Raw genomic sequence first — 26713 nt, forward strand, 5'->3', positions numbered from 1 at the left:
AGATTGGGCGGGAAAGTGGAGTTGAGGTTGAAGATCGGCCATGATATTATTGAATGGCGGAGCAGGCTCGAGGGGCCGAATGGCCGACTCCTGCTCCTAATTCTTATGTTCTTATTATGTTCAGTGCTCACGGTGGGTCTGACCGGAACTGGACACAGTGCTCAAGGTGGGTCTGACCAGAACTGGACACAGTGCTCATGGTGGGACTGACCAGAACTGGACACAGTGCTCACAGTGGGTCTGACCAGAACTGGACACGGTGCTCAAGGTGGGACAGACCAGAACTGGACACAGTGCTCAAGGTGGGACTGACCAGAACTGGACACATTGCTCAAGGTGGGTCTGACCGGAACTGGACACAGTGCTCAGGGAGGGACTGACCAGAACTGGACACAGTGCTCAAGGTGGGTCTGATCAGAAATGGACACAGTGCTCAAGGTGGGTCTGACCAGAACTGGGCACAGTGCTCAAGGTGGGTCTGACCAGAACTGGGCACAGTGCTCAGGGTGGGTCTGACCAGAACTGGACACAGTGCTCAGGGTGGGTCTGACGAGAACTGGACACAGTGCTCAAGGTGGGTCTGACCAGAACTGGACACAATGCTCAGGGTGGGTCTGACGAGAACTGGACACAGTGCTCAAGGTGGGACTGACCAGAACTGGACACAGTGCTCAGGGTGCGTCTGACCAGAACTGGACACAGTGCTCAAGGTGGGTCTGACCAGAACTGGACACAGTGCTCAAGGTGGGTCTGACCAGAACTGGACACAGTGCTCAAGGTGGGTCTGACCAGAACTGGACACAGTGCTCAAGGTGGGACTGACCAGAAATGGACACAGTGCTCAAGGTGGGACTGACCAGAACTGGACACAGTGCTCAAGGTGGGTCTGACCAGAACTGGACACAGTGCTCAAGGTGGGTCTGACCAGAACTGGACACAGTGCTCAGGGTGGGACTGAACAGAACTGGACACAATGCTCAAGGTGGGTCTGACCAGAACTGGACACAGTGCTCAGGGTGGGTCTGACCAGAACTGGACACAGTGATCAAGGTGGGACTGACCAGAACTGGACACAGCGCTCAGGGTGCGTCTGACCAGAACTGGACACAGTGATCAAGGTGGGTCTGACCAGAACTGGACACAATGCTCAGGGTGGGTCTGAGCAGAACTGGACACAGTGCTCAAGGTGGGACTGACCAGAACTGGACACAGTGATCAAGGTGGGACTGACCAGAACTGGACACAGTGCTCAAGGTGGGACTGACCAGAACTGGACACAGTGCTCAAGGTGGGTCTGACCAGAACTGGACACAATGCTCAAGGTGGGTCTGACCAGAACTGGACACAGTGCTCAGGGTGGGTCTGACGAGAACTGGACACACTGCTCAAGGTGGGTCTGACCAGGACTGGACACAGTGCTCAGAGTGGGACTGAACAGAACTGGAAACAGTGCTCAAGGTGGGTCTGACCGGAACTGGACACAGTGCTCAAGGTGGGTCTGAACAGAACTGGACACAGTGCTCAAGGTGGGTCTGACCAGAACTGGACACAAGGCTCAAGGTGGGTCTGACCAGAACTGGACACAGTGCTCAAGGTGGGTCTGACCAGAACTGGACACAGTGCTCAAGGTGGGTCTGACCAGAACTGGACACAGTGCTCAAGGTGGGTCTGACCAGAACTGGACACAAGGCTCAAGGTGGGTCTGACCAGAACTGGACACAGTGCTCAAGGTGGGTCTGACCAGAACTGGACACAGTGCTCAGGGTGGGACTGAACAGAACTGGAAGCAGTGTTCAAGGTGGGTCTGACCGGAACTGGACACAGCGCTCAGGGTGGGTCTGATGAGAAATGGACACAGTGCTCAAGGTGGGTCTGACCAGAACTGGACACAGTGCTCACAGTGGGTCTGACCAGAACTGGACACTGTGCTCAAGGTGGGTCTGACCAGAACTGGACACAGTGCTCAGGGTGGGTCTGACCAGAACTGGACACTGTGCTCAAGGTGGGTCTGACCAGAACTGGACACAGTGCTCAGGGTGGGTCTGACCAGAACTGGACACAGTGCTCAAGGTGGGTCTGACCAGAACTGGACACAGTGCTCAGGGTGGGTCTGACCAGAACTGGACACAGTGCTCAGGGTGGGTCTGACCAGAACTGGACACAGTGCTCAAGGTGGGTCTGACCAGAACTGGACACAGTGCTCAAGGTGGGTCTGACCAGAACTAGACACAGTGCTCAGGGTGGGTCTGACCAGAACTGGGCACAGTGCTCAAGGTGGGTCAGACCAGAACTGGACACAGTGCTCAAGGTGGGTCTGACCAGAACTGGACACAGTGCTCAAGGTGGGACTGACCAGAACTGGACACAGTGCTCAAGGTGGGACTGACCAGAACTGGACACAGTGCTCAAGGTGGGTCTGACCAGGACTGGACACAGTGCTCACGGTGGGTCTGACCAGAACTGGACACAGCGCTCAGGGTGGGTCTGATCAGAACTGGACACAGCGCTCAGGGTGGGTCTGATCAGAACTGGACACAGTGCGCAAGGTGGGTCTGACCAGAACTGGACACAGTGCTCACGGTGGGTCTGACCAGAACTGGACACAGCGCTCAGGGTGGGTCTGATCAGAACTGGACACAGTGCTCATGGTGGGTCTGACCATGACTGGACACAGTGCTCAAGGTGGGTCTGACCTGGACTGGACACAGTGCTCAGGGTTGGTCTGACCAGAACTGGACACAGTGCTCACGGTGGGCCTGACCATGACTGGACACAGTGCTCAAGGTGGGTCTGACCAGAACTGGACACAGTGCTCAAGGTGGGTCTGACCAGAACTGGACACAGTGCTCAAGGTGGGTCTGACCAGAACTGGACACAGTGCTCAAGGTGGGTCTGACCAGAACTGGACACAGTGCTCAAGGTGGGACTGACCAGAACTAGACACAGTGCTCAAGGTGGGTCTGAACAGAACTGGACACTGTGCTCAAGGTGGGTCTGACCAGAACTGGACACAGCGCTCAGGGTGCATCTGACCAGAACTGGACACAGTGCTCAGGGTGGGTCTGACCAGGACTGGACACAGTGCTCAAGGTGGGTCTGACCAGAACTGGACACAGTGCTCACGGTGGGTCTGACCAGAACTGGACACAGCGCTCAGAGTGGGTCTGACCAGAACTGGACACAGCGCTCAGGGTGGGTCTGACCAGAACTGGACACTGTGCTCAAGGTGGGTCTGACCAGAACTGGACACAGTGCTCAGGGTGGGTCTGACCAGAACTGGACACAGTTTTCACGGTGGGTCTGACCATGACTGGACACAGTGCTCAGGGTGGGTCTGACCAGAACTGGACACAGTGCTCAGGGTGGGTCTGACCAGAACTGGACACAGTGCTCAGGGTGGGTCTGACCAGAACTGGACACAGTGCTCAAGGTGGGTCTGACCAGAACTGGACACAGTGCTCAGGGTGGGTCTGACCAGAACTGGACACAGCGCTCACAGTGGGTCTGACCGGAACTGGACACAGTGCTCAAGGTGGGTCTGACCAGAACTGGACACAGTGCTCACGGTTGGTCTGACCACGACTGGACACAGTGCTCAGGGTGGGTCTGACCAGGACTGGACACAGTGCTCAGGGTGGATCTGACCAGAACTGGACACAGCGCTCAGGGTGGGTCTGACCAGGACTGGACAAACTGCTCAGGGTGGGTCTGATCAGAACTGGACACAGTGCTCAGAGTGGGTCTGATCGGAACTGGACACAGTGCTCAGGGTGGGTCTGACCAGAACTGGACACAGTGCTCAGGGTGGGTCTGATCAGAACTGGACACAGTGCTCAGTGTGGGTCTGATCAGAACTGGACACAGTGCTCAGTGTGGGTCTGACCAGAACTGGACACAGTGCTCAGGGTGGGACTGACCAGAACTGGACACAGTGCTCAGGGTGGGTCTGACCAGAACTGGACACAGTGCTCAGGGTGGGTCTGACCAGAACTGGACACGGTGCTCAAGGTGGGTCTGATCAGAACTGGACACAGTGCCCAGTGTGGGTCTGACCAGAACTGGACACAGCGCTCAGGGTGGGTCTGACCAGAACTGGACACTGTGCTCAAGGTGGGTCTGACCAGAACTGGACACAGTGCTCAGGGTGCATCTGACCAGAACTGGACACAGTGCTCAGGGTGGGTCTGATCAGAACTGGACACAGTGCTCAGGGTGGGTCTGACCATGACTGGACACAGTGCTCAAGGTGGGTCTGACCAGGACTGGACACAGTGCTCAAGGTGGGTCTGACCAGAACTGGACACAGTGCTCAGGGTGGGTCTGACCATGACTGAACACAGCGCTCAGGGTGGGTCTGACCAGAACTGGACACAGTGCTCAGGGTGGGTCTGATCAGAACTGGACACAGTGCTCAGGGTGGGTCTGACCAGAACTGGACACAGTGCTCAGGGTGGGTCTGATCAGGACTGGACACAGTGCTCAGGGTGGGTCTGACCAGAACTGGACACAGTGCTCAGGGTGGGTCTGACCAGGACTGGACACAGTGCTCAGGGTGGGTCTGACCAGGACTGGACACAGCGCTCAGGGTGGGTCGGACCAGGACTGGACACAGTGCTCAGGGTGGGCCTGACCAGGACTGGACACAGTGCTCAGGGTGGGTCTGACCAGAACTGGACACAGTGCTCAGGGTGGGTCTGACCAGGACTGGACACAGTGCTCAGGGTGGGTCTGACCAGAACTGGACACAGTGCTCAGGGTGGGTCTGACCATGACTGGACACAGCGCTCAGGGTGGTTCTGACCAGAACTGGACACAGTGCTCAAGGTGGGTCTGACCAGAACTGGACACAGTGCTCACGGTGTGTCTGACCAGAACTGGACACAGTGCTCAGGGTGGGTCTGATCAGAACTGGACACAGTGCTCATGGTGGGTCTGACCATGACTGGACACAGTGCTCAAGGTGGGTCTGACCAGGACTGGACACAGTGCTCAAGGTGGGTCTGACCAGAACTGGACACAGCACTCACGGTGGGTCTGACCAGAACTGGACACAGTGCTCAGGGTGTGTCTGACCAGAACTGGACACAGTGCTCAAGGTGTGTCTGACCAGAACTGGACACAGTGCTCACGGTGTGTGTGACCAGAACTGGATCAAGAGGGGCAAAATAGCTTACGAAAACAAGCTGGCGGAAAATATAAAAACTAACTCCAAAAGCTTTTATAAATATATCAAAAGGAAAAGACTGGTGAAAACCAAAGTTGGTCCATTGCAGTCAGATACGGGGGAATATATAATGGGAAATAAGGAAATGGCAGATCAACTAAATGCATACTTTGGGTCAGTCTTTACGAAGGAAGACACAAAAAACCTCCCTGGGATATCGGGAAAAATAGGGACATTGGCAAAGGAGGAACTGACGCAAATCAATATCTCTAAGGATATGGTGTTAAGGAAGCTAAAGGGATTGAAGGTGGACAAATCCCCAGGGCCTGATAACATGCATCCTAGGGTACTGAAGGAGGTGGCCCTAGAGATAGCGGATGCACTAAGGATGATTTTTCAGAATTCATTAGACTCGGGAACAGTGCCGATGGATTGGAGGGTAGCTAACGTTACCCCACTATTCAAAAAGGGGGGTAGGGAAAAAGCAGGTAATTACAGACCTGTAAGCCTTACATCAGTTGTGGGCAAAATGCTGGAGTCCATCATTAAGGATGAAATAGCGGAGCACTTAGCAAATGGGGACAGGATAGGACAGAGTCAACATGGATTTACAAAGGGTAAATCGTGCTTGACTAATCTATTGGAATTTTTTGAGGGAGTAACTGGTAGAATAGATGGGGGAGAGCCAGTAGATGTGGTGTACCTGGACTTCCAAAAGGCCTTCGATAAGGTCCCACATAAAAGATTAGCATGGAAAATTGAGGCTCATGGGATAAAGGGGAAAGTTTTGGCGTGGATAGGGAACTGGCTGTCAGATAGAAAACAGAGAGTTGGAATAAACGGCTCATTTTCTGAATGGCAGGCAGTAACAAGTGGGGTACCACAGGGATCTGTCCTGGGCCCCCAGCTGTTCACAATTTACATTAATGACCTGGATCAGGGAGTCGGATGCAGCATTTCCAAATTTGCAGACGACACTAAACTAGGAGGGGGGGTGGGCTCAGAGGAAGAGACCAGGAAGCTCCAGAGCGATTTGGACAGACTGGGCGATTGGGCGGATAAATGGCAGATGCACTATAATGTGGACAAGTGCGAAGTTATCCACCTTGGGTGCAGGAACGGGAGGGCAAATTATTATTTAAATGGCAATAGATTGGGAGAGGGGGAAGTACAGAGAGACCTGGGTGTTCTTGTACACCAGTCACTGAAGGCGAGCATGCAGGTGCAACAGGCGGTCAAGAAGGCAAACGGTATGCTGGCCTTCATAGCAAAAGGGTTAGAATACAGGAACAGGGATACCTTGCTGCAGCTGTACAGGGCACTGGTGAGACCACACCTCGAGTACTGTGTACAGTTTTGGTCGCCTCATCTGAGGAAGGATGTTCTTGCCATGGAGGGGGTGCAGCGGCGATTCACCAGGCTGATACCAGGAATGGCGGGAATGACCTATGAGGAGAGACTATGTAGTTTAGGGATGTACACACTGGAGTTTAGAAGATTGAGAGGGGACCTCATAGAAGTGTATAAAATTCTGACAGGTCTAGACAGACTGGATGCAGAAGGAATGTTTCCCTTGGCGGGTGAGAACAGAACTAGAGGACATAATTTAAGGATAAGGGCTAAACCATTTAGGACAGAGATGAGGGGGAATTTCTTCACTCAGAGAGTGGTGAACCTGTGGAACTCATTGCCACAGAGGGCAGTGTACGCCAGCTCATTAAATATATTTAAGAGGGAATTAGATATATTTCTACGGGCAAAAGGGGTTAAGGGTTACGGAGAGAAGGCGGGGACGGGATACTGAATTAAAGGATCAGCCATGATCTCATCGAATGGCGGAGCAGGCACGAAGGGCCGAATGGCCTACTCCTGCTCCTATCTTCTATGTATCTATGTATCTATGGACACAGTGCTCAGGGTGGGTCTGACCAGAACTGGACACAGTGCTCAGGGTGGGTCTGACCAGAACTGGACACAGTGCTCAAGGTGGGTCTGACCAGAACTGGACACAGTGCTCAGGGTGGGTCTGACCAGAACTGGACACAGTGCTCACAGTGGGTCTGACCGGAACTGGACACAGTGCTCAAGGTGGGTCTGACCAGAACTGGACACAGTGCTCAGGGTAGGTCTGATCAGAACTGGACACAGTGCTCACGGTGGGTCTGACCAGGACTGGACACAGTGCTCAGGGTGGGTCTGACCAGGACTGGGCACAGTGCTCAGGGTGGATCTGTCCAGAACTGGACACAGCGCTCAGGGTGGGTCTGACCAGAACTGGACACAGTGCTCAGGGTGGGTCTGATCAGAACTGGACACAGTGCTCAGGGTGGGTCTGACCAGAACTGGACACAGTGCTCAGGGTGGGACTGACCAGAACTGGACACAGTGCTCAGGGTGGGTCTGACCAGAACTGGACACAGTGCTCAGGGTGCGTCTGACCAGAACTGGACACAGTGCTCAGGGTGGGACTGACCAGAACTGGACACAGTGCTCAGGGTGGGTCTGACCAGAACTGGACACAGTGCTCAGGGTGGGACTGACCAGAACTGGACACCGTGCTCAGGGTGGGTCTGACCAGAACTGAAGACAGCGCTCAGGGTGGGTCTGACCAGAACTGGACACAGTGCTCAGGGTGGGACTGACCAGAACTGGACACAGCGCTCAGGGTGGGTCTGACCAGAACTGGACACAGTACTCAGGGTGGATCTGACCAGAACTGGACACAGTGCTCACGGTGTGTCTGACCAGAACTGGACACAGTGCTCAGGGTGGGTCTGACCAGAACTGGACACAGTGCTCACGGTGGGTCTGACCATGACTGGACACAGTGCTCAGGGTGGGTCTGACCAGAACTGGACACAGTGCTCAGGGTGGGTCTGACCAGAACTGGACACAGTGCTCAGGGTGGGTCTGACCAGAACTGGACACAGTGCTCAAGGTGGGACTGACCAGAACTGGACACAGTGCTCAGGGTGGATCTGACCAGAACTGGACACAGCGCTCAGGGTGGGTCTGACCAGGACTGGACACACTGCTCAGGGTGGGTCTGACCAGAACTGGACACAGCGCTCAGGGTGGGTCTGACCAGAACTGGACACAGTGCTCAGGGTGGGTCTGTTCAGAACTGGACACAGTGCTCAGGGTGGGTCTGACCAGAGCTGGACACTGTGCTCAAGGTGGGTCTGACCAGAACTGGACACAGCGCTCAGGGTGGGTCTGATCAGAACTGGACACAGTGCTCATGGTGGGTCTGACCAGAACTGGACTCTGTGCTCAAGGTGCATCTGACCAGAACTAGACACAGTGCTCTGGGTGGGTCTGATCAGAACTGGACACAGTGCTCATGGTGGGTCTGACCATGACTGGACACAGTGCTCAAGGTGGGCCTGACCAGGACTGGACACAGTGCTCAAAGTGGGTCTGACCAGAACTGGACACAGTGCTCACGGTGGGTCTGACCAGAACTAGACACAGTGCTCAGGGTGGGTCTGACCAGAACTGGACACAGCGCTCAGGGTGGGTCTGACCAGAACTGGACACAGTGCTCAGGGTGGGTCTGATCAGAACTGGACACAGTGCTCAGGGTGGGTCTGACCAGAACTGGACACAGTGCTCATGGTGGGTCTGACCAGGACTGGACACAGTGCTCAGGGTGGGTCTGACCAGGACTGGACACTGCGCTCAGGGGGGGTCTGACCAGGACTGGACACAGTGCTCAGGGTGGGTCTGACCAGGACTGGACACAGTGCTCAGGGTGGGTCTGACCATGACTGGACACAGCGCTCAGGGTGGGTCTGACCAGAACTGGACACAGTGCTCAGGGTGGGTCTGATCAGAACTGGACACAGTGCTCAGGGTGGGTCTGACCAGAACTGGACACAGTGCTCATGGTGGGTCTGACCAGGACTGGACACAGTGCTCAGGGTGGGTCTGACCAGGACTGGACACTGCGCTCAGGGGGGGTCTGACCAGGACTGGACACAGTGCTCAGGGTGGGTCTGACCAGGACTGGACACAGTGCTCAGGGTGGGTCTGACCAGGACTGGACACAGTGCTCGGGGTGGGTCTGACCAGGACTGGACACAGTGCTCAGGGTGGGTCTGACCAGAACTGGACACAGTGCTCAGGGTGGGTCTGACCATGACTGGACACAGCGCTCAGGGTGGGTCTGACCAGAACTGGACACAGTGCTCAGGGTGGGTCTGACCATGACTGGACACAGTGCTCAGGGTGGGTCTGTTCAGAACTGGACACAGTGCTCAGGGTGGGTCTGACCAGAGCTGGACACTGTGCTCAAGGTGGGTCTGACCAGAACTGGACACAGCGCTCAGGGTGTGTCTGATCAGAACTGGACACAGTGCTCATGGTGGGTCTGACCAGAACTGGACACTGTGCTCAAGGTGCATCTGACCAGAACTAGACACAGTGCTCAGGGTGGGTCTGATCAGAACTGGACACAGTGCTCATGGTGGGTCTGACCATGACTGGACACAGTGCTCAAGGTGGGCCTGACCAGGACTGGACACAGTGCTCAAAGTGGGTCTGACCAGAACTGGACACAGTGCTCACGGTGGGTCTGACCAGAACTAGACACAGTGCTCAGGGTGGGTCTGACCAGAACTGGACACAGTGCTCAGGGTGGGTCTGACCATGACTGGACACAGCGCTCAGGGTGGGTCTGACCAGAACTGGACACAGCGCTCAGGGTGGGTCTGACCAGAACTGGACACAGTGCTCAGGGTGGGTCTGATCAGAACTGGACACAGTGCTCAGGGTGGGTCTGACCAGAACTGGACACAGTGCTCATGGTGGGTCTGACCAGGACTGGACACAGTGCTCAGGGTGGGTCTGACCAGGACTGGACACTGCGCTCAGGGGGGGTCTGACCAGGACTGGACACAGTGCTCAGGGTGGGTCTGACCAGGACTGGACACAGTGCTCAGGGTGGGTCTGACCATGACTGGACACAGCGCTCAGGGTGGGTCTGACCAGAACTGGACACAGTGCTCAGGGTGGGTCTGATCAGAACTGGACACAGTGCTCAGGGTGGGTCTGACCAGGACTGGACACTGCGCTCAGGGGGGGTCTGACCAGGACTGGACACAGTGCTCAGGGTGGGTCTGACCAGGACTGGACACAGTGCTCAGGGTGGGTCTGACCAGGACTGGACACAGTGCTCGGGGTGGGTCTGACCAGGACTGGACACAGTGCTCAGGGTGGGTCTGACCAGAACTGGACACAGTGCTCAGGGTGGGTCTGACCATGACTGGACACAGCGCTCAGGGTGGGTCTGACCAGAACTGGACACAGTGCTCAGGGTGGGTCTGACCATGACTGGACACAGTGCTCAGGGTGGGACTGATCAGAACTGGACACAGTGCTCAGGGTGGGTCTGACCATGACTGGACACAGTGCTCAGGGTGGGACTGATCAGAACTGGACACAGTGCTCAGGGTGGGTCTGACCAGAACTTGACACAGTGCTCAGGGTGGGTCCACTCATCGCTGTTGTTGTGTTTAAAGCTCAGGGTAAGGACACGACAGCGCTGGATATCTTTGCATTTGGAATCTGCGCACTGGAGGTAAGGAGCGGAGAGGAAAGCTGGGAGGGACATTGCCCTCAGGGACTGCTCCGGGGAATTAGGGGGGATGGGGGGGGGTTGTGGGGGGAGGGGTTTCAGGTGGGGAGGGGCTTAGAAGGAGAAGTTTATTCCTTCTTGCTCGGAGACAGCAAAACAGGGGTGTGTGGCGAAGGGGTAACAAAGTGAAGGGGAGAGGAGGAGCGGAGGAAGAAAAGGAATGAAGAGGAAAGGAGGTGAGTTGAGGGAAGACATGTCGAGAGGATGGGCTGTGAGGAGCAAAGAGCAAAGAACTGTCAGTCTGGGGGGGGTGTGTCTGTCAGTCTGGGGGGGGTGTGTCTGTCAGTCTGGGGGGGGTGTGTCTGTCAGTCTGGGGGCTGTGTGTCTGTCAGTCTGGGGTGTGTGAGTCTGGGGGGTGTGTGTGTGACTGTCAGTCTGGGGGGTGTGTTACAGTCTATGTTACAGCTTGCCATAAACAGAGGGACAACCACTAAATATAAGAAGAGTATATACAAATTATATGAAAGTATATTTATACACTCAGCGATATATCTGTTTATACACTGTATGGATAGATCTGTATTTTTGTGTACAAACATGAATGTTTTTCGATGCTTTGGCAACATAAGATGTAACTTGTCATGCCAATAAAGCGATTTGAATTGAATTGAATTGAATTGAAGTGTGTCTGTCAGTCTGGGGGGTGTGTGTCTGTCAGTCTGGGGTGTGTGACTGTTAGTCTGGGGGGTGTGTGACTGTCAGTCTGGGGGTGTGTGTGTCTGTCAGTCTGGGGTGTGTGACTGTCAGTCTGGGGGGGGTGTGACTGTCAGTCTGGGGGGTGTGTGACTGTCAGTCTGGGGTGTGTGTGACTGTCAGTCTGGGGTGTGTGTGACTGTCAGTCTGGGGTGTGTGTGACTGTCAGTCTGGTGTGTGTGTGACTGTCAGTCTGGTGTGTGTGTGACTGTCAGTCTGGGGGGTGTGTGACTGTCAGTCTGGTGTGTGTGTGACTGTCAGTCTGGGGGGTGTGTGACTGTCAGTCTGGTGTGTGTGTGACTGTCAGTCTGGGGGGTGTGTGACTGTCAGTCTGGTGTGTGTGTGACTGTCAGTCTGGGGGGGGTGTGACTGTCAGTCTGGTGTGTGTGACTGTCAGTCTGGGGGGTGTGTGTGACTGTCAGTCTGGGGGGTGTGTGTGACTGTCAGTCTGGGGGGGGGTGTGTCAGTCTGTGTGTGTGTGTGACTGTCAGTCTGGGGGGGGTGTGTGTGTGTGACTGTCAGTCTGGGGGTGTGTGTGTCAGTCTGGGGGGGGGTGTGTGTCAGTCTGGGTGTGTGTGTGACTGTCAGTCTGGGGGGTGTGTGTGTGACTGTCAGTCTGGGGGGTGTCGCTCTCGATGTACATTTACATGTGGATTTGCTGTGATAATGCTTTAGTGAGGAGAGAGGTGTTAACCAGACATCGCGGAGTTGACTCTTTCCATCAGCTCCCTGTTATTCCATTAGATGGCTGTATTGGAGGAGCAGAGGAATGCAGACAACAGTGTCTCTCCGCAATCGATCGCCAATGCTAGCCGATCGCTCGAGAACCCTTTGATGAAGGTGAGGACTGGATGGGACATGGGGTCATAATATAGTGAGGGACGCTCTGTGCCCTATAGTGTGAGAGGGACGGTCCCGTGTCCTATAGTGTGAGAGGGACGGTCCATGTCCTATAGTGTGACAGGGATGCTCTGTGTCCTATAGTGTGAGAGGGACGCTCTGTGTCCTATAGTGTGAGAGGGATGGTCCGTGTCCTATAGTGTGAGAGGGACGGTCTCTGTCCTATAGCGTGAGAGGGACGCTCTGTGTCCTATAGTGTGAGAGGGACGCTCTGTGTCCTATAGTGTGAGAGGGACGCTCTGTGTCCTATAGTGTGAGAGGGACACTCTGTGTCCTATAGCGTGAGAGGGACGCTCTGTGTCCTATAGTGTGAGAGGGACGCTCTGTGTCCTATAGTGTGAGAGGGACGCTCTGTGTCCTATTGTGTGAGAGGGACGCTCTGTGTCCTATTGTGTGAGAGGGACGTTCCGTGTCCTATTGTGTGAGAGGGACGCTCTGTGTCCTATAGTGTGAGTGGGACGGTCTGTGTCCTATAGTGTGAGAGGGACGTTCTGTGTCCTATAGCGTGAGAGGGATGGTCTGTGTCCTATAGCGTGAGAGGTACGCTCTGTGTCCTATAGTGTGAGAGGGACGGTCTGTGTCCTATAGTGTGAGAGGGACAGTCTGTGTCCTATAGTGTGAGAGGGACGCTCTGTGTCCAATAGTGTGAGAGGGACGCTCTGTGTCCTATAGTGTGAGAGGGACGCTCTGTGTCCTATAGTGTGAGAGGGACGGTCTGTGTCCTGTAGTGTGAGAGGGACGGTCTGTGTCCTATAGTGTGAGAGGCACAGTCTGTGTCCTATAGTGTGAGAGGGACGGCCTGTGTCCTATAGTGTTAGAGGGACGGTCTGTGACCTATAGTGTGAGAGGGACGCTCTGTGACCTATAGTGTGAGAGGGACGCTCTGTGTCCTATAGTGTGAGAGGGACGCTCTGTGACCTATAGTGTGAGAGGGATGCTCTGTGTCCTATAGTGTGAGAGGGACGCTCTGTGTCCTATAGTGTGAGAGGGACGCTCTGTGTCCTATAGTGTGAGAGGGACGCTCTGTTTCCTATAGTGTGAGAGGGACGGTCTGTGTCCTATAGTGTGAGAGGGACGCTCTGTGTCCTATAGTGTGAGAGGGACGGTCTGTTTCCTATAGTGTGAGAGGGACGGTCTGTATCCTATAGTGTGAGAGGGACGGTCCGTGTCCTATAGTGTGAGAGGGACGGTCTGTGTCCTATAGTGTGAGAGGGACGGTCCGTGTCCTATAGTGTGAGAGGGACGGTCCGTGTCCTATAGTGTGAGAGGGACGGTCTGTGTCCTATAGTGTGAGAGGGACGGTCCGTGTCCTATAGTGTGAGAGGGACGCTCTGTGTCCTATAGTGAGAGGGACGGTCCGTGTCCTATAGTGTGAGAGGGACAGTCTGTGTCCTATAGTGTGAGAGGGACGGCCTGTGTCCTATAGTGTGAGAGGGACGGTCTGTGTCCTATAGTGTTAGAGGGACGGTCTGTGACCTATAGTGTGAGAGGGACGCTCTGTATCCTATAAATGTAAGAAGTCACACAACACCAGGTTATAGTCCAACAGCTTTATTTGAAATCACAAGCTTTCGGAGCGCTGCTCCTTCTTCAGGTGAAGTGGAGAAATGCATAAAGACACAGCTTATATAGTCAGAGAATCATGTCAGATGTTTACAGGTAACCTTTCCAACTGCCATTTATCACACCTCGGCAGAGAGATAATCACAGCAGTCAAAGGTGTGAATGGTGTCCAAACAGGTCAGCCAGGGAAACATTACATCAAAGAACAATGAGGTGGGGTCACAAGGGGTCAAATATTGCAGATGCTGGGGTCTGTATGAAAAACAAAAAAACAGACAAAAAACATTTTTTTTGGCTGGAAATCACAGCAGGTCCGGCCGCATCTGTGTAGAGAGAACAAGCCAATGTCGACTCGAGTCTGGATGACCCTGCGTCAGGTGGGGTTACATGTAGCGTGACATGAACCCAAGATCTCGGTTGAGGCCGTCCTCATGGGTGCGGAACTTGGCTATCAGTTTCTGCTCGGCGATTTTGCGTTGTCGTGTGTCTCGAAGGCCGCCTTGGAGAATGCTTACCCGAAGATCGGAGGCTGAATGTCCTTGACTGCTGAAGTGTTCCCCGACTGGGAGGGAACACTCCTGCCTGGCGATTGTTGCGCGGTGTCCGTTCATCCGTTGTCGCAGTGTCTGCATGGTCTCGCCGATGTACCATGCTCCGGGGCATCCTTTCCTGCAACGTATGAGGTAGACAACGTTGGCCGAGTCACATGAGTATGTACCATGTACCTGGTGGGTGGTGTCCTCACGTGTGATGATGGTATCTGTGTTGATGATCTGGCATGTCGTGCAGAGGTTGCTGTGGTAGGGTTGTGTGGTGTCGTGGTCGCTGTTCTCCTGAAAGCTGGGTAATTTGCTGCAAACGATGGTCTGTTTGAGGTTAGGCGGCTGTTTGAAAGCGAGTAGTGGAGGCGGGATGGCCTTAGCGAGGTGTTCGTCGTCATCGATGACATGTTGAAGGCTGCGAAGAACATGGCGTAGTTTCTCCGCTCCGGGGAAGTACTGGACGACGAAGGGTACTCTGTTGGTTGTGTCCCGTGTTTGTCTTCTGAGGAGGTCTATGCGATTTTTCGCTGTGGCCCGTCGGAACTGTCGATCGACGAGTCGAGCGTCATATCCCGTTCTTACAAGGGCATCTTTCAGTGTCTGTAGGTATCCATCGCGTTCCTCCTCGTCTGAGCAGATCCTGTGTATTCGCAGGGCTTGTCCATAGGGGATGGCTTCTTTAACGTGGTTAGGGTGGAAGCTGGAGAAGTGAAGCATCGTGAGGTTGTCCGTGGGCTTGCGGTAGAGTGAAGTGCTGAGGTGTCCGTCTTTGATGGAGATTCGTGTGTCCAGGAATGAGACCGATTCTGAGGAGTAGTCCATGGTGAGTTTGATGGTGGGATGGAACTTGTTGATGTTATCGTGTAGTCTTTTCAGTGATTCTTCGCCGTGGGTCCATAGGAAGAAAATGTCGTCGATGTATCTGGTGTATAGCGTTGGTTGGAGATCCTGTGCAGCGAAGAAGTCTTGCTCGAACTTGTGCATGAAGATGTTTGCGTATTGGGGTGCGAATTTGGTCCCCATGGCTGTTCCGTGTGTTTGGGTAAAGAACTGGTTGTCGAAGGTGAAGACATTGTGGTCAAGGATGAAGCGGATGAGTTGTAGGATGGCGTCTGGAGATTGGCTGTTGTTGGTGTTGAGTACTGAGGCTGTCGCAGCGATGCCGTCATCGTGGGGGATACTGGTGTAGAGTGCCGAGACGTCCATCGTGGCGAGGAGTGTTCCTGGTTCAACTGGTCCGTGGGTGCTGAGTTTCTGTAAGAAGTCTGTAGTGTCACGACAGAAGCTGGGGGTTCCCTGTACGATGGGTTTCAGGATGCCCTCGACATATCCAGAGAGGTTCTCACACAGGGTTCCGTTGCCTGATGCGATAGGACGTCCAGGTGTGTTGGCTTTGTGTATCTTTGGGAGGCAGTAGAAGTCTCCCACGCGGGGAGTACGTGGGATGAGAGCATGTAGGATGCTTTGAAGGTCTGGATCGAAGGTTTTGATCAGTCTGTTGAGTTGGCGGGTGTGTTCTTTGGTCGGATCTGCGGGTAACTGTCTGTAGTGTTCCTGGTTGTCCAGTTGTCGGTATACTTCTTTGCAATAGTCCGTTCTGTTCTGTATGACGATGGCACCTCCTTTGTCTGCTGGTTTGATGACGATGTTGCGGTTGGTCTTGAGAGCGTGGATAGCGTTGCGTTGTGCTCGGGTGACATTCTGGACTGTCTTGTGAGTGCGGCTGATGAATCTGGCGTTGATGCATCTCCTGACAGCTTGAGCATACATGTCAAGAGTACCCTTCGTCGTCCAGTACTTCCCCGGAGCGGAGAAACTACGCCATGTTCTTCGCAGCCTTCAACATGTCATCGATGACGACGAACACCTCGCTAAGGCCATCCCCACGCCTCCACTACTCGCTTTCAAACAGCCGCCTAACCTCAAACAGACCATCGTTCGCAGCAAATTACCCAGCTTTCAGGAGAACAGCGACCACGACACCACACAACCCTGCCACGGCAACCTCTGCAAGACATGCCAGATCATCAACACAGATACCATCATCACATGTGAGGACACCACCCACCAGGTACATGGTACATACTCATGTGACTCGGCCAACGTTGTCTACCTCATACGTTGCAGGAAAGGATGCCCCGGAGCATGGTACATCGGCGAGACCATGCAGACACTGCGACAACGGATGAACAGACACCGCGCAACAATCACCAGGCAGGAGTGTTCCCTCCCGGTCGGGGAACACTTCAGCAGTCAAGGACATTCAGCCTCCGATCTTCGGGTAAGCATTCTCCAAGGCGGCCTTCGAGACACACGACAACGCAAAATCGCCGAGCAGAAACTGATAGCCAAGTTCCGCACCCATGAGGACGGCCTCAACCGAGATCTTGGGTTCATGTCACGCTACATGTAACCCCACCTGACGTAGGGTCATCCAGACTCGAGTCGACATTGGCTTGTTCTCTCTACACAGATGCGGCCGGACCTGCTGTGATTTCCAGCCAAAAAAAATGTTTTTTGTCTTTTTTTGTTTTTCATACAGACCCCAGCATCTGCAATATTTGACCCCTTGTGACCCCACCTCATTGTTCTTTGATGTAATGTTTCCCTGACTGACCTGTTTGGACACCATTCACACCTTTGATTGCTGTGATTATCTCTCTGCCGAGGTGTGATAAATGGCAGTTGGAAAGGTTACCTGTAAACATCTGACATGATTCTCTGACTATATAAGCTGTGTCTTTATGCATTTCTCCACTTCACCTGACGAAGGAGCAGCGCTCCGAAAGCTTGTGATTTCAAATAAAGCTGTTGGACTATAACCTGGTATTGTGTGACTTCTTACATTTGTCCACCCCAGTCCAACTCCGGCATCTCCACACCATGGCTGTATCCTATAGTGTGAGATTTTTTGCTGATCCTGGTCCATGTTTCTGGTCTAATGAGACTTGCTTTAAGGAGTGCCTCAGGATTCTTGTTTCAACTCTCTAAATGGCTCCTGCATGTTTCCATGGTTACAGGAATTTATCCAGAAATGCTTGGCTCGAGAGCCATCGCTGCGACCCAGTGCCCACGACTTGCTGTTCCATCCAGTTCTCTTCGAGGTCCACTCACTGAAGCTGTTGGCTGCTCATTCTTTCATCAACAACCAGTGTGAGTGTTCTGTGTACAGACAGACTGGACAGTCCGACAATCGACATCGCCATCGCCATGGTGCCTTACCACAGCTTCCTCGGACCTCATTCCCGGGGCTCGGACCCTCATTGCAGGTGGTCCCAGGACTCGGGCCCTCATTCCAGGTGGTCCCAGGGCTCGGACCCTCATTGCAGGTGGTCCCAGGACTCGGGCCCTCATTCCAGGTGGTCCCAGGGCTCGGACCCTCATTCCTGGGGGTCCCGGGGCTCAGACCTCATTCCCGGGGCTCGGACCCTCATTCCCGGGGGTCCCCGGGCTCGGACTCTCATTCCTGGGGCTCGGACCCTCATTCCAGGTGGTCCTGGAGCTCGGGCCCTCATTCCCGGGGGTCCCGGGGCTCGGGCCCTCATTCCCGGAGGTCCCGGGGCTCCGACCCTCATTCCCAGGGGTCCCGGGGGTCCCGGGGCTCAGGCCCTCATTCCCGGGGGTCCCGGGGCTCTGTTATCTGACTCTGGTATTAAAGGGGCAGCGGCAGCTTGGAAACTAAACTGGCTATGAGACAGAAAGCAGAGAGTAGTGGTGAAGGGATATTTATCAGACTGGAGGGAGGTTTACAGTGGTGTCCCCCAGGGGTCGGTATTGGGACCACTGCTCTTCTTGAGATCTATTACTGACCTGGACTTGGGTAAAGGAGGCATCATTTCAGAGTTTGCACATGACACCAAACTCAGAAATGTAGTAAACAGTGAGGAGGATAGTAACAGACTTCAGGAGGACAGAGAGAGATTGGTGAAATGGGCAGACACATGGCAGATGACATTTAATGCAGAGAAGTGTGAAGTGGTGCATTATGTTAGGAAGAACGAGGAGAGGCGATATGAATTAATGGGTACAATCCTAAAGTGGGTGCAGGAACAGAGACCTGGGGGTATTTGTACACAAATCTTTGAAGGTGCAGGACAAGTTGAGAAACTGTTTATAAAAAAAAGCATACAGGATCCTGGGTTTTATAAATAGAGGCATAGAGGACAAAAGCAAGGGAGTTATGATGAACCTTTATAAAACACTGGTTCGGCCCCAGCAGGAGTACTGTGTCCAATTCTGGGCACCGCAGTTTAGGAAGGATGTCAGGGCCTTGGAGAGGGTGCAGAGGAGATTTACCAGAATGGTTCCAGGGATGAGGGGCTTCAGTTAAGTTGATAGACTGGAGAAGCTGGGGTTATTCTCCTTAGAGCAGAGAAGATTGAGAGGAGATTTGATAGAGGTGTTCAAAATAATCAATGGTTTTGATGGAGTAAATAAGGAGAAGCTGTTCCCAGTGGCAGGAGAGTCAGTAACCTTTAGTTTATATTGCCTCGCCTCATTCTTTCTACCAAAATGTGTCACTTTGCATCTTTCTGCATTAAATTTCATTCCACCAGCCTGCCTATGTCTTCCTGACTTCTATCACTCTCCTCCTCACTGTTCACTCTACTTCCAAGTTTTGTGCCATTTGCAAATTTTGAAATTGTGCCCTGTACACCCAGGTCCAAGTCATTAATATATATCAAGAAAAGCAGTGGTCCTAGAACCGACCCCTGGGGAACACCACTGTATACCTTCCTCCAGTCCAAAAAACAACCGTTCACCACTACTCTCTGTTCCCTGTCACTTAGCCAATTCCGTATCCATGTCCACTGTCCCTTTTATTCCATGGGCTTCAACTTTGCTGGCAAGCCTATTATGTAGTACTTTGTCGAAGACCTTTTTGAAATCCATGCTCACCACGTCAACTGCATTACCCTCATCAATCCTCCCTGTTACCTCATCAAAAAACTCGATCAAGTTGGTTAAACACGATTTGCCTTTAACAAATCCGTGCTGGCTTTCCTTAGTTAATCCACACTTGTCCAAGCGACTGTTAATTTTGTCCCTGATTATTGTTTCAAAAAGCTTCCCCACTACCGAGGTCAAACTGACTGGCCTGCAGTTGCTGGGTTTATCTTTACACCCTTTTTTTGAACAATGGTGTAACATTTGCAATTCTCCAGTCCTCTGGCACCACCCCCGTATCTAAGGAGGATTGAAAGATCATGGCCAGGGGAGCCGCAACAATGTGGGACGGGGCTGTGCATCTGACGTCATAGTAATCTGGGATGTAATGCTTAAGTTATCCACCAGATGGAGCCAAAGATTAAGGTATCACATTCACCAGTGTTTAAGGTAATGGGTCATGTAGTCAATGTCCTGGTACACCAGTTATTAAGGTAATGTGGCATTGCATTATGGGTATGACTCAGAGGTGAATCCTCTATCTTGGTATCGGGCAGTTAGAAATACTGGGCTAGAAATTCAGTAGGCTTTGCGCCCAGTTTTCGCCCAAAGAGGGCTTTTGCGCCACTTGCTGAGCTTTCGGCGATATTCAGCGCTGCGGTAATGGCGGTGTTAGCCAGTAGCGCTGCGCCGCCACCGATGACGTCATCGGTGTGCGCAGTGCCCCGCTACTGCCCCGCTACTGGCCCGACCGCCATATTTAGTTGTGGCCGCCTCTTCCGCAGCGGCCGCAAACAGCGATCAGAAAACGGGGCCGTCCTGTAGCGTTAGTGGGGCGAGTTAAGGCGGAGGTGCGGTTGGCCGCTTTTTTGGCGGCCGCCTGCCTGCACCTCCTTCCCTGGCCTCCTCCACCCCCCCCCACCGCGGCATTGCCGGCTGTTTTCCGGGAGCCCGGCATTTCTCCGTGGTGTCGGGCTCATTTGCCGGCACTAGCGAGCGGCGATCTCGCTGTTGCAGGCACCTCCCCCTTAAGAGAAGGGGGAAGGCCTGCAGTACCGCAGCCTGCCGCTCCACAGCGGGTGGCGCTGCGGCACCTAGCGCGCCAATATTCAGTTTCAGCGCCCCAAGCGGGGGCACCGAAACCCTTGAATAGCGGCCGCCTTCGAGTTGGGGCGCTGAAACTGAATTTCCAGCGGACGCAAGTGGCTCCGCGTGCAGCGGTACTTTCTGGGCGCGAGCGAGCTGGCCACCCCAAACTGAATTTCTAGGCCACTGTGTTTTGCTTGCAGCCTGTAAGAGATGGTTTTCTGCTACACCGTAGAATTAAACAGTTGGGTTTTCTGCCTTATATCTCGCTTATCTCAGTTTCGGACCTTACCACTTGGATATCACATATTGGCGACGAGGATCAACTGATCACATCGTGACGGAGAAAAAAAATAACAGAGCGCTGAATAACCGATCATGGCTGCTATGGTAGGAAAGATCTCTGCTTTTGATGTTCAGACTCAGACCTGGGATGAGTACTGCGAGTTGCTGATGCATTTCTTTGAAGCAAATGATATAGATGATGTCGGAAAAAGGAGAGCTATTTTGCTCACTTCCGTGGGAACTCAGACGTATAGTTTAATGAGAAACTTATGCAGTCCTGCTAAGCTGGGAGACAGTAAATTTGCTGAATTAGTGGCCTTGCTGAAGGAACATTTCAATCCCAGACCGAGTGAGATTGTACAGCGTTTCAAATTTAATTCACGGAACAGAAAACTGGGAGAGACTGTATTGGACTATGTAGCGGTGTTGAGAAATTTGGCACACGATTGCAATTACGGGAACAACCTGAAAGACATGTTGAGAGATAGGCTCGTTTGCGGGATACTGGATGATCGAATGCAGAGGAGATTATTGTCCGAGACTGGGCTTACGTATGAAAAAGTGTTGGAACTTGCTCAAGCCATAGAGACAGCGAACCGAGATGTAAAAGAAATACAAGGTTCAGACTGGGCTACTACAAAGCAAGTTGGAAGTCAGGTTATTGTGCACAAGTTAAATTTGCGTCAGAAACCACAACGTGAGCAGGTAAAGGCATGTTATAGATGCAATGGCGATCACCTGGCGAGGGAATGCAGGTTTCTGGAGGAACAGTGCCACAAGTGTGGGAAAAAAGGACATATAAAACGTGCATGCAGGGCAAAAGCAACCGTGGAGGAATACAACCCAAAAGGGGGAGGAAAGCAAAACCTAGGAAGAGAAGTGAAAAAACAGGGAGCACATCACATCAGCGGAGAAGCTGAGAAAGAAGACGACATGTTCATAATGCATTGTATGCTAGAGAACATTCCAAAAGTGGATCCTATCACTTTGCAACTGACAGTAAATGACTCTAAGGTCAACTTTGAAGTGGATACAGGATGCGACGTAACCATAATGAACAGGGAGGAGTACTCAAAATTGTGGAACCGTGCAAAAGTTCCAGAGTTAAAGTCTTGCTCTATGCAGCTTAAAACATATACCGGTGAACAAGTGGCGACATTGGGTACAGCTACTGTAACTGTGCAACACAGGGACACCATGGAACAGCTACCTGTAGTATTACTGGGTTCTGGACCAAACTTGTTAGGTCGGGGCTGGATACAAGAACTTAAATTAGATTGGGGTGTAATAAATCAAATAGGGGGAGGCAAACAATTGTCTTTGCAAGAAGTGTTGATTGAACATGAGAACGTGTTCAATGAAGAACTTGGCACATTTAATGGCCCCCCAGCTAAGATTTATGTAGACAAGGAGGCACTGCCAAGGTTTTTTAAACAACGACCTGTGTCGTATGCCATGAAACCGAAGGTAGAGGCTGAGCTTGACCGTTTTTTGAGAGAGAACATATTGGAACCCGTGAAATGTTCAGAATGGGCAGCTCCCATTGTACCTGTTTTAAAACCGGACAATTCGGTAAGACTCTGTGGAGATTATAAATTGACAGTAAATAGGGTGTCTAAACTAGAACAGTATCCTATTCCTAAAACAGAGGATCTCTTTGCGAACCTGGCTGGAGGGAAGAAATTCATGAAGCTGGATATGAGTCATACATACTTGCAGATTACACTAGATGAGGAATCCAAGAAGTATGTCACCATAAATACACACAAGTGTTTGTTTACCTATAACCGCTTACCGTTCGGTGTCTCATCTAGTCCAGCTATTTTCCAGAGGACTATCGAGGGTGTACTGCAAGGGATCCCACATGTTTCAATCTATCTGGATGACATTCTGGTGACAGGAAGAACCGACCAGGAGCATCTGAGCACTCTGAGAGAGGTACTACAAAGATTGGATAAGGCTGGGTTACGGCTCAAGAGGAGTAAGTGCACTTTCCTGGGGAATGAGGCCGTGTTCCTGGGACACAGAGTGGACGCCACCGGGCTCCATCCAATCAAGGAGAAGGTACAAGCACTGCAGGAGGCCCCAGCTCCTACCAATGTGACTGAGTTAAAAGCTTACCTGGGACTGCTAAACTATTATAACAGATTTTTACCAAACTTGGCAACAGTGTTAGCACCTCTTCACAAACTTCTGTGCAAGGTGACACAGTGGCAGTGGGAAGAGGAACAGAGGGTTTCATTTGAACAGTCCAAGAAACTGATGCTGTCCTTGGATGTGCTGGTTCACTACAATGCAGAGAAAGACATCATTCCCTCTTGTGATGCTTCACCTTACGGGGTGGGGGCGGTTCTTTCACACAGCTTGGAAGATGGAACAGAAAGACCAATAGGGTTTATGTCTCGAACTCTGACACCGGCGGAAAAAAATATTCCCAGTTTGATAAAGAGGGGTTAGCAGTAATGTTTGGGTTACAGAGGTTTCACAAGTACATACATGGCAGGAAATTTACCATATGCACCGATCATAAACCTCTTCTATCTCTTTTTAATGAAATGAAAGCAGTTCCACAGATGGTGTCACCCTGGATCCAGAGGTGGGCAGTGACGTTAAGGGCATATGAGTATGTCATCATTTACAAGGCGGGCAAGTACCACGGGAATGCAGATGCCTTGAGCCGTCTTCCACTGCCAGGTACACCTATCCGTGCAGCTCCAGAGGACAGAGTTTTGATGTTGGAGGACACGGACACGGCAATTGTGACCGCAGAACAAGTAAGGACCTGGACCGGTAAAGATCCAGTACTGTCTAGAGTCCGAGAGTATATGATGAGGGGTTGGCCACAGCATCCGGAAGGGACTGATTTCACATCTTACAGTGTCAGGAAAACAGAGCTGAGTGTGCAGGATGGTTGCGTGTTGTGGGGAGCACGAGTGATTATTCCACAGCCAGCACGACAGTCTATCCTAGGGCAACTACATCAGTGTCATCCTGGAGTTTCGCGCATGAAAGCCTTGGCAAGGAGTTACTTGTGGTGGCCAAAGCTAGATGAGGAGATAGAAAATCTAGTCAAGACATGCAGCACTTGTCAAGTACACAGGAAGGCACCAGCAGCGGCTCCTCGCCACCCCTGGGAGTGGCCGGATAAACCATGGAGAAGATTACATGTAGATTATGCGGGTCCATTCATGGGAAAGATGTTCCTCATAATCATTGATGCACATTCCAAATGGATGGATGTGTATCCTGTAAATTCTGCTTCATCTACTGTTACTATAGACTGCCTGCGTAGGAGTTTTAGTAATCAAGGGCTACCGGAGATCGTAGTAAGTGACAATGCCACGTGTTTTGTGAGTACAGAAACAAAAGAATTCATGAGAAACAATGGCATAGTGCACGTGACCTCAGCTCCATATCATCCGTCTTCAAATGGACTTGCGGAGAGAGCCGTACAAACATTTAAGGAGATGATGAAAAAAAGTGCGGAAGGGAGTTTGGCAACCAAGGTGTCACGAGTTCTGTTCAGCTACAGAATTACACCTCAATCTACCACAGGACTCTCTCCTGCTGAGCTGTTGTTAGGACGTCGACTACGCTCCACCCTTGACCTGGTTCACCCAGATCTAAAAAGGAAGGTGGAAAACCGACAAATCAAATAAAAGGAGAACCATGACAGAAGGACAAAGAGCCGCAGTTTTGGAGAAGGAGATGCGGTCCTTACCAGGAATTTCAGTTATGGTCCAAAATGGATTCCTGGCGTCATAGACTCAATGACCGGTCCAGTATCATATACGGTCATGGTGGGAACTGGTCAGGTAGAATGCAGACATGTGGATCAGATACTGACCAGACAAGGGGAAACCAAACTGGAGGTTCCAGAGGCGATGTCGGAGGACAAGTTGGCCCCCAGTTATCCAAATGCATCGGTGGTAACAACACCACGAACAGAGCCAGTTCCACCTGGACCCCTTCGTCAAGAGGAAACCATCGTAGCAGAGTCAGATACTCTGAGTACTGCTCAGGAGCAGCAGGTGGCTCTACCACAACCAAGCAGGGACTTGACTGTAAGACGTTCACCAAGGACTCGCAAGCCGCCAGAGAGATTGATAACGACCTGCTAGATTCGTTCAGTATGGACTATCGTTAAAGGAGTTTCCTTATGGGACTTTTAAGAATGTTGTTAAGAAATTAATGTAAACTTAAGAGGGGGGGGATATAGTAATCTGGGATGTAATGTTTAAGTTAGCCACCCGGTGGAGCCAAAGATTAAGGTATCACATTCACCAGTGTTTAAGGTAATGGGTCATGTAGTCGGTGTCCTGGTACACCAGTTATTAAGGTAATGTGGCATTGCATTATGGGTATGACTCAGAGGTGAATCCTCCATCTTGGTATCGGGCAGTTAGAAATACTGTGTTTTGTTTGCAGCCTGTAAGAGATGGTTTTCTGCTACACCGCAGAATTAAACAGTTGGGTTTTCTTCCTTATATCTCGCTTATCTCAGTTTCGGACCTTACCACTCGGATATCACAGACGTACTGGGCCACTTCCCTCCACAGCCTTGAAAATTCCCGGGGCAATGGCCTCCTGCCAGTGTGTGGGAACAGCACTGCCCGCCGCCATTCGACTGCCACCACCAGAGCCTCTAATCCTGGTCACTGAAGCAGTGGGCTCTCTCGCTGGGCCCTCTAATCCTGGTCACTGAAGCAGTGAGCTCTCTCCCTGGTCTCTCTAATCCTGGTCACTGAAGCAGTGAGCTCTCTCCTTGGCCCCTCTAATCCTGGTCACTGAAGCAGTGAGCTCTCTCCTTGGCCCCTCTAATCCTGGTCACTGAAGCAGTGAGCTCTCTCCTTGACCCCTCTAATCCTGGTCACTGAAGCAGTGGGCTCTCTCCCTGGGCCCTCTAATCCTGGTCACTGAAGCAGTGAGCTCTCTCCCTGGGCCCCTCTAATCCTGGTCACTGAAGCAGTGAGCTCTCTCCCTGGGCCCTCTAATCCTGGTCACTGAAGCAGTGAGCTCTCTCCTTGGCCCCTCTAATCCTGGTCACTGAAGCAGTGAGCTCTCTCCCTGGGCCCTCTAATCCTGGTCACTGAAGCAGTGAGCTCTCTCCTTGGCCCCTCTAATCCTGGTCACTGAAGCAGTGAGCTCTCTCCTTGGCCCCTCTAATCCTGGTCACTGAAGCAGTGGGCTCTCTCCCTGGGCCCTCTAATCCTGGTCACTGAAGCAGTGAGCTCTCTCCTTGGCCCCTCTAATCCTGGTCACTGAAGCAGTGAGCTCTCTCCTTGGCCCCTCTAATCCTGGTCACTGAAGCAGTGAGCTCTCTCCCTGGGCCCTCTAATCCTGGTCACTGAAGCAGTGAGCTCTCTCCCTGGGCCCTCTAATCCTGGTCACTGAAGCAGTGAGCTCTCTCCCTGGTCTCTCTAATCCTGGTCACTGAAGCAGTGAGCTCTCTCCCTGGTCTCTCTAATCCTGGTCACTGAAGCAGTGAGCTCTCTCGCTGGGCCCTCTAATCCTGGTCACTGAAGCAGTGAGCTCTCTCCCTGGGCCCTCTAATCCTGGTCACTGAAGCAGTGGGCTCTCTCCCTGGGACCCTCTAATCCTGGTCACTGAAGCAGTGAGCTCTCTCCTTGGCCCCTCTAATCCTGGTCACTGAAGCAGTGGGCTCTCTCCCTGGGCCCTCTAAACCTGGTCACTGAAGCAGTGAGCTCTCTCCCTGGGCCCTCTAATCCTGGTCACTGAAGCAGTGAGCTCTCTCGCTGGGCCCTCTAATCCTGGTCACTGAAGCAGTGAGCTCTCTCCCTGGGCCCTCTAATCCTGGTCACTGAAGCAGTGAGCTCTCTCCCTGGGCCCTCTAATCCTGGTCACTGAAGCAGTGAGCTCTCTCCCTGGGCCCTCTAATCCTGGTCACTGAAGCAGTGAGCTCTCTCCCTGGTCTCTCTAATCCTGGTCACTGAA

The 26713-nt window shown here is 52.6% G+C and overlaps 1 protein-coding gene across 1 annotated transcript in view; it reads left to right on the forward strand.

The window, feature by feature from the left end:
* Positions 1 to 26713, forward strand: part of LOC147116794 (nuclear receptor-binding protein 2-like) — a 301760-nt gene that overhangs the window by 248602 nt on the left and 26445 nt on the right. Inside the window, exons 9-11 of the mRNA XM_085987208.1 lie at positions 10687 to 10745; positions 12240 to 12335; positions 17521 to 17653. Coding sequence (XP_085843334.1) covers positions 10687 to 10745; positions 12240 to 12335; positions 17521 to 17653 — 288 coding nt within the window. The remainder of the gene's footprint in view (positions 1 to 10686; positions 10746 to 12239; positions 12336 to 17520; positions 17654 to 26713) is intronic.

The sequence above is a fragment of the Somniosus microcephalus genome, chromosome 5, assembly GCF_052327205.1.
Source record: "Somniosus microcephalus isolate GS21.2 chromosome 5, FLI_Smic_1.0, whole genome shotgun sequence".
Lineage (NCBI taxonomy): Eukaryota > Metazoa > Chordata > Chondrichthyes > Squaliformes > Somniosidae > Somniosus > Somniosus microcephalus.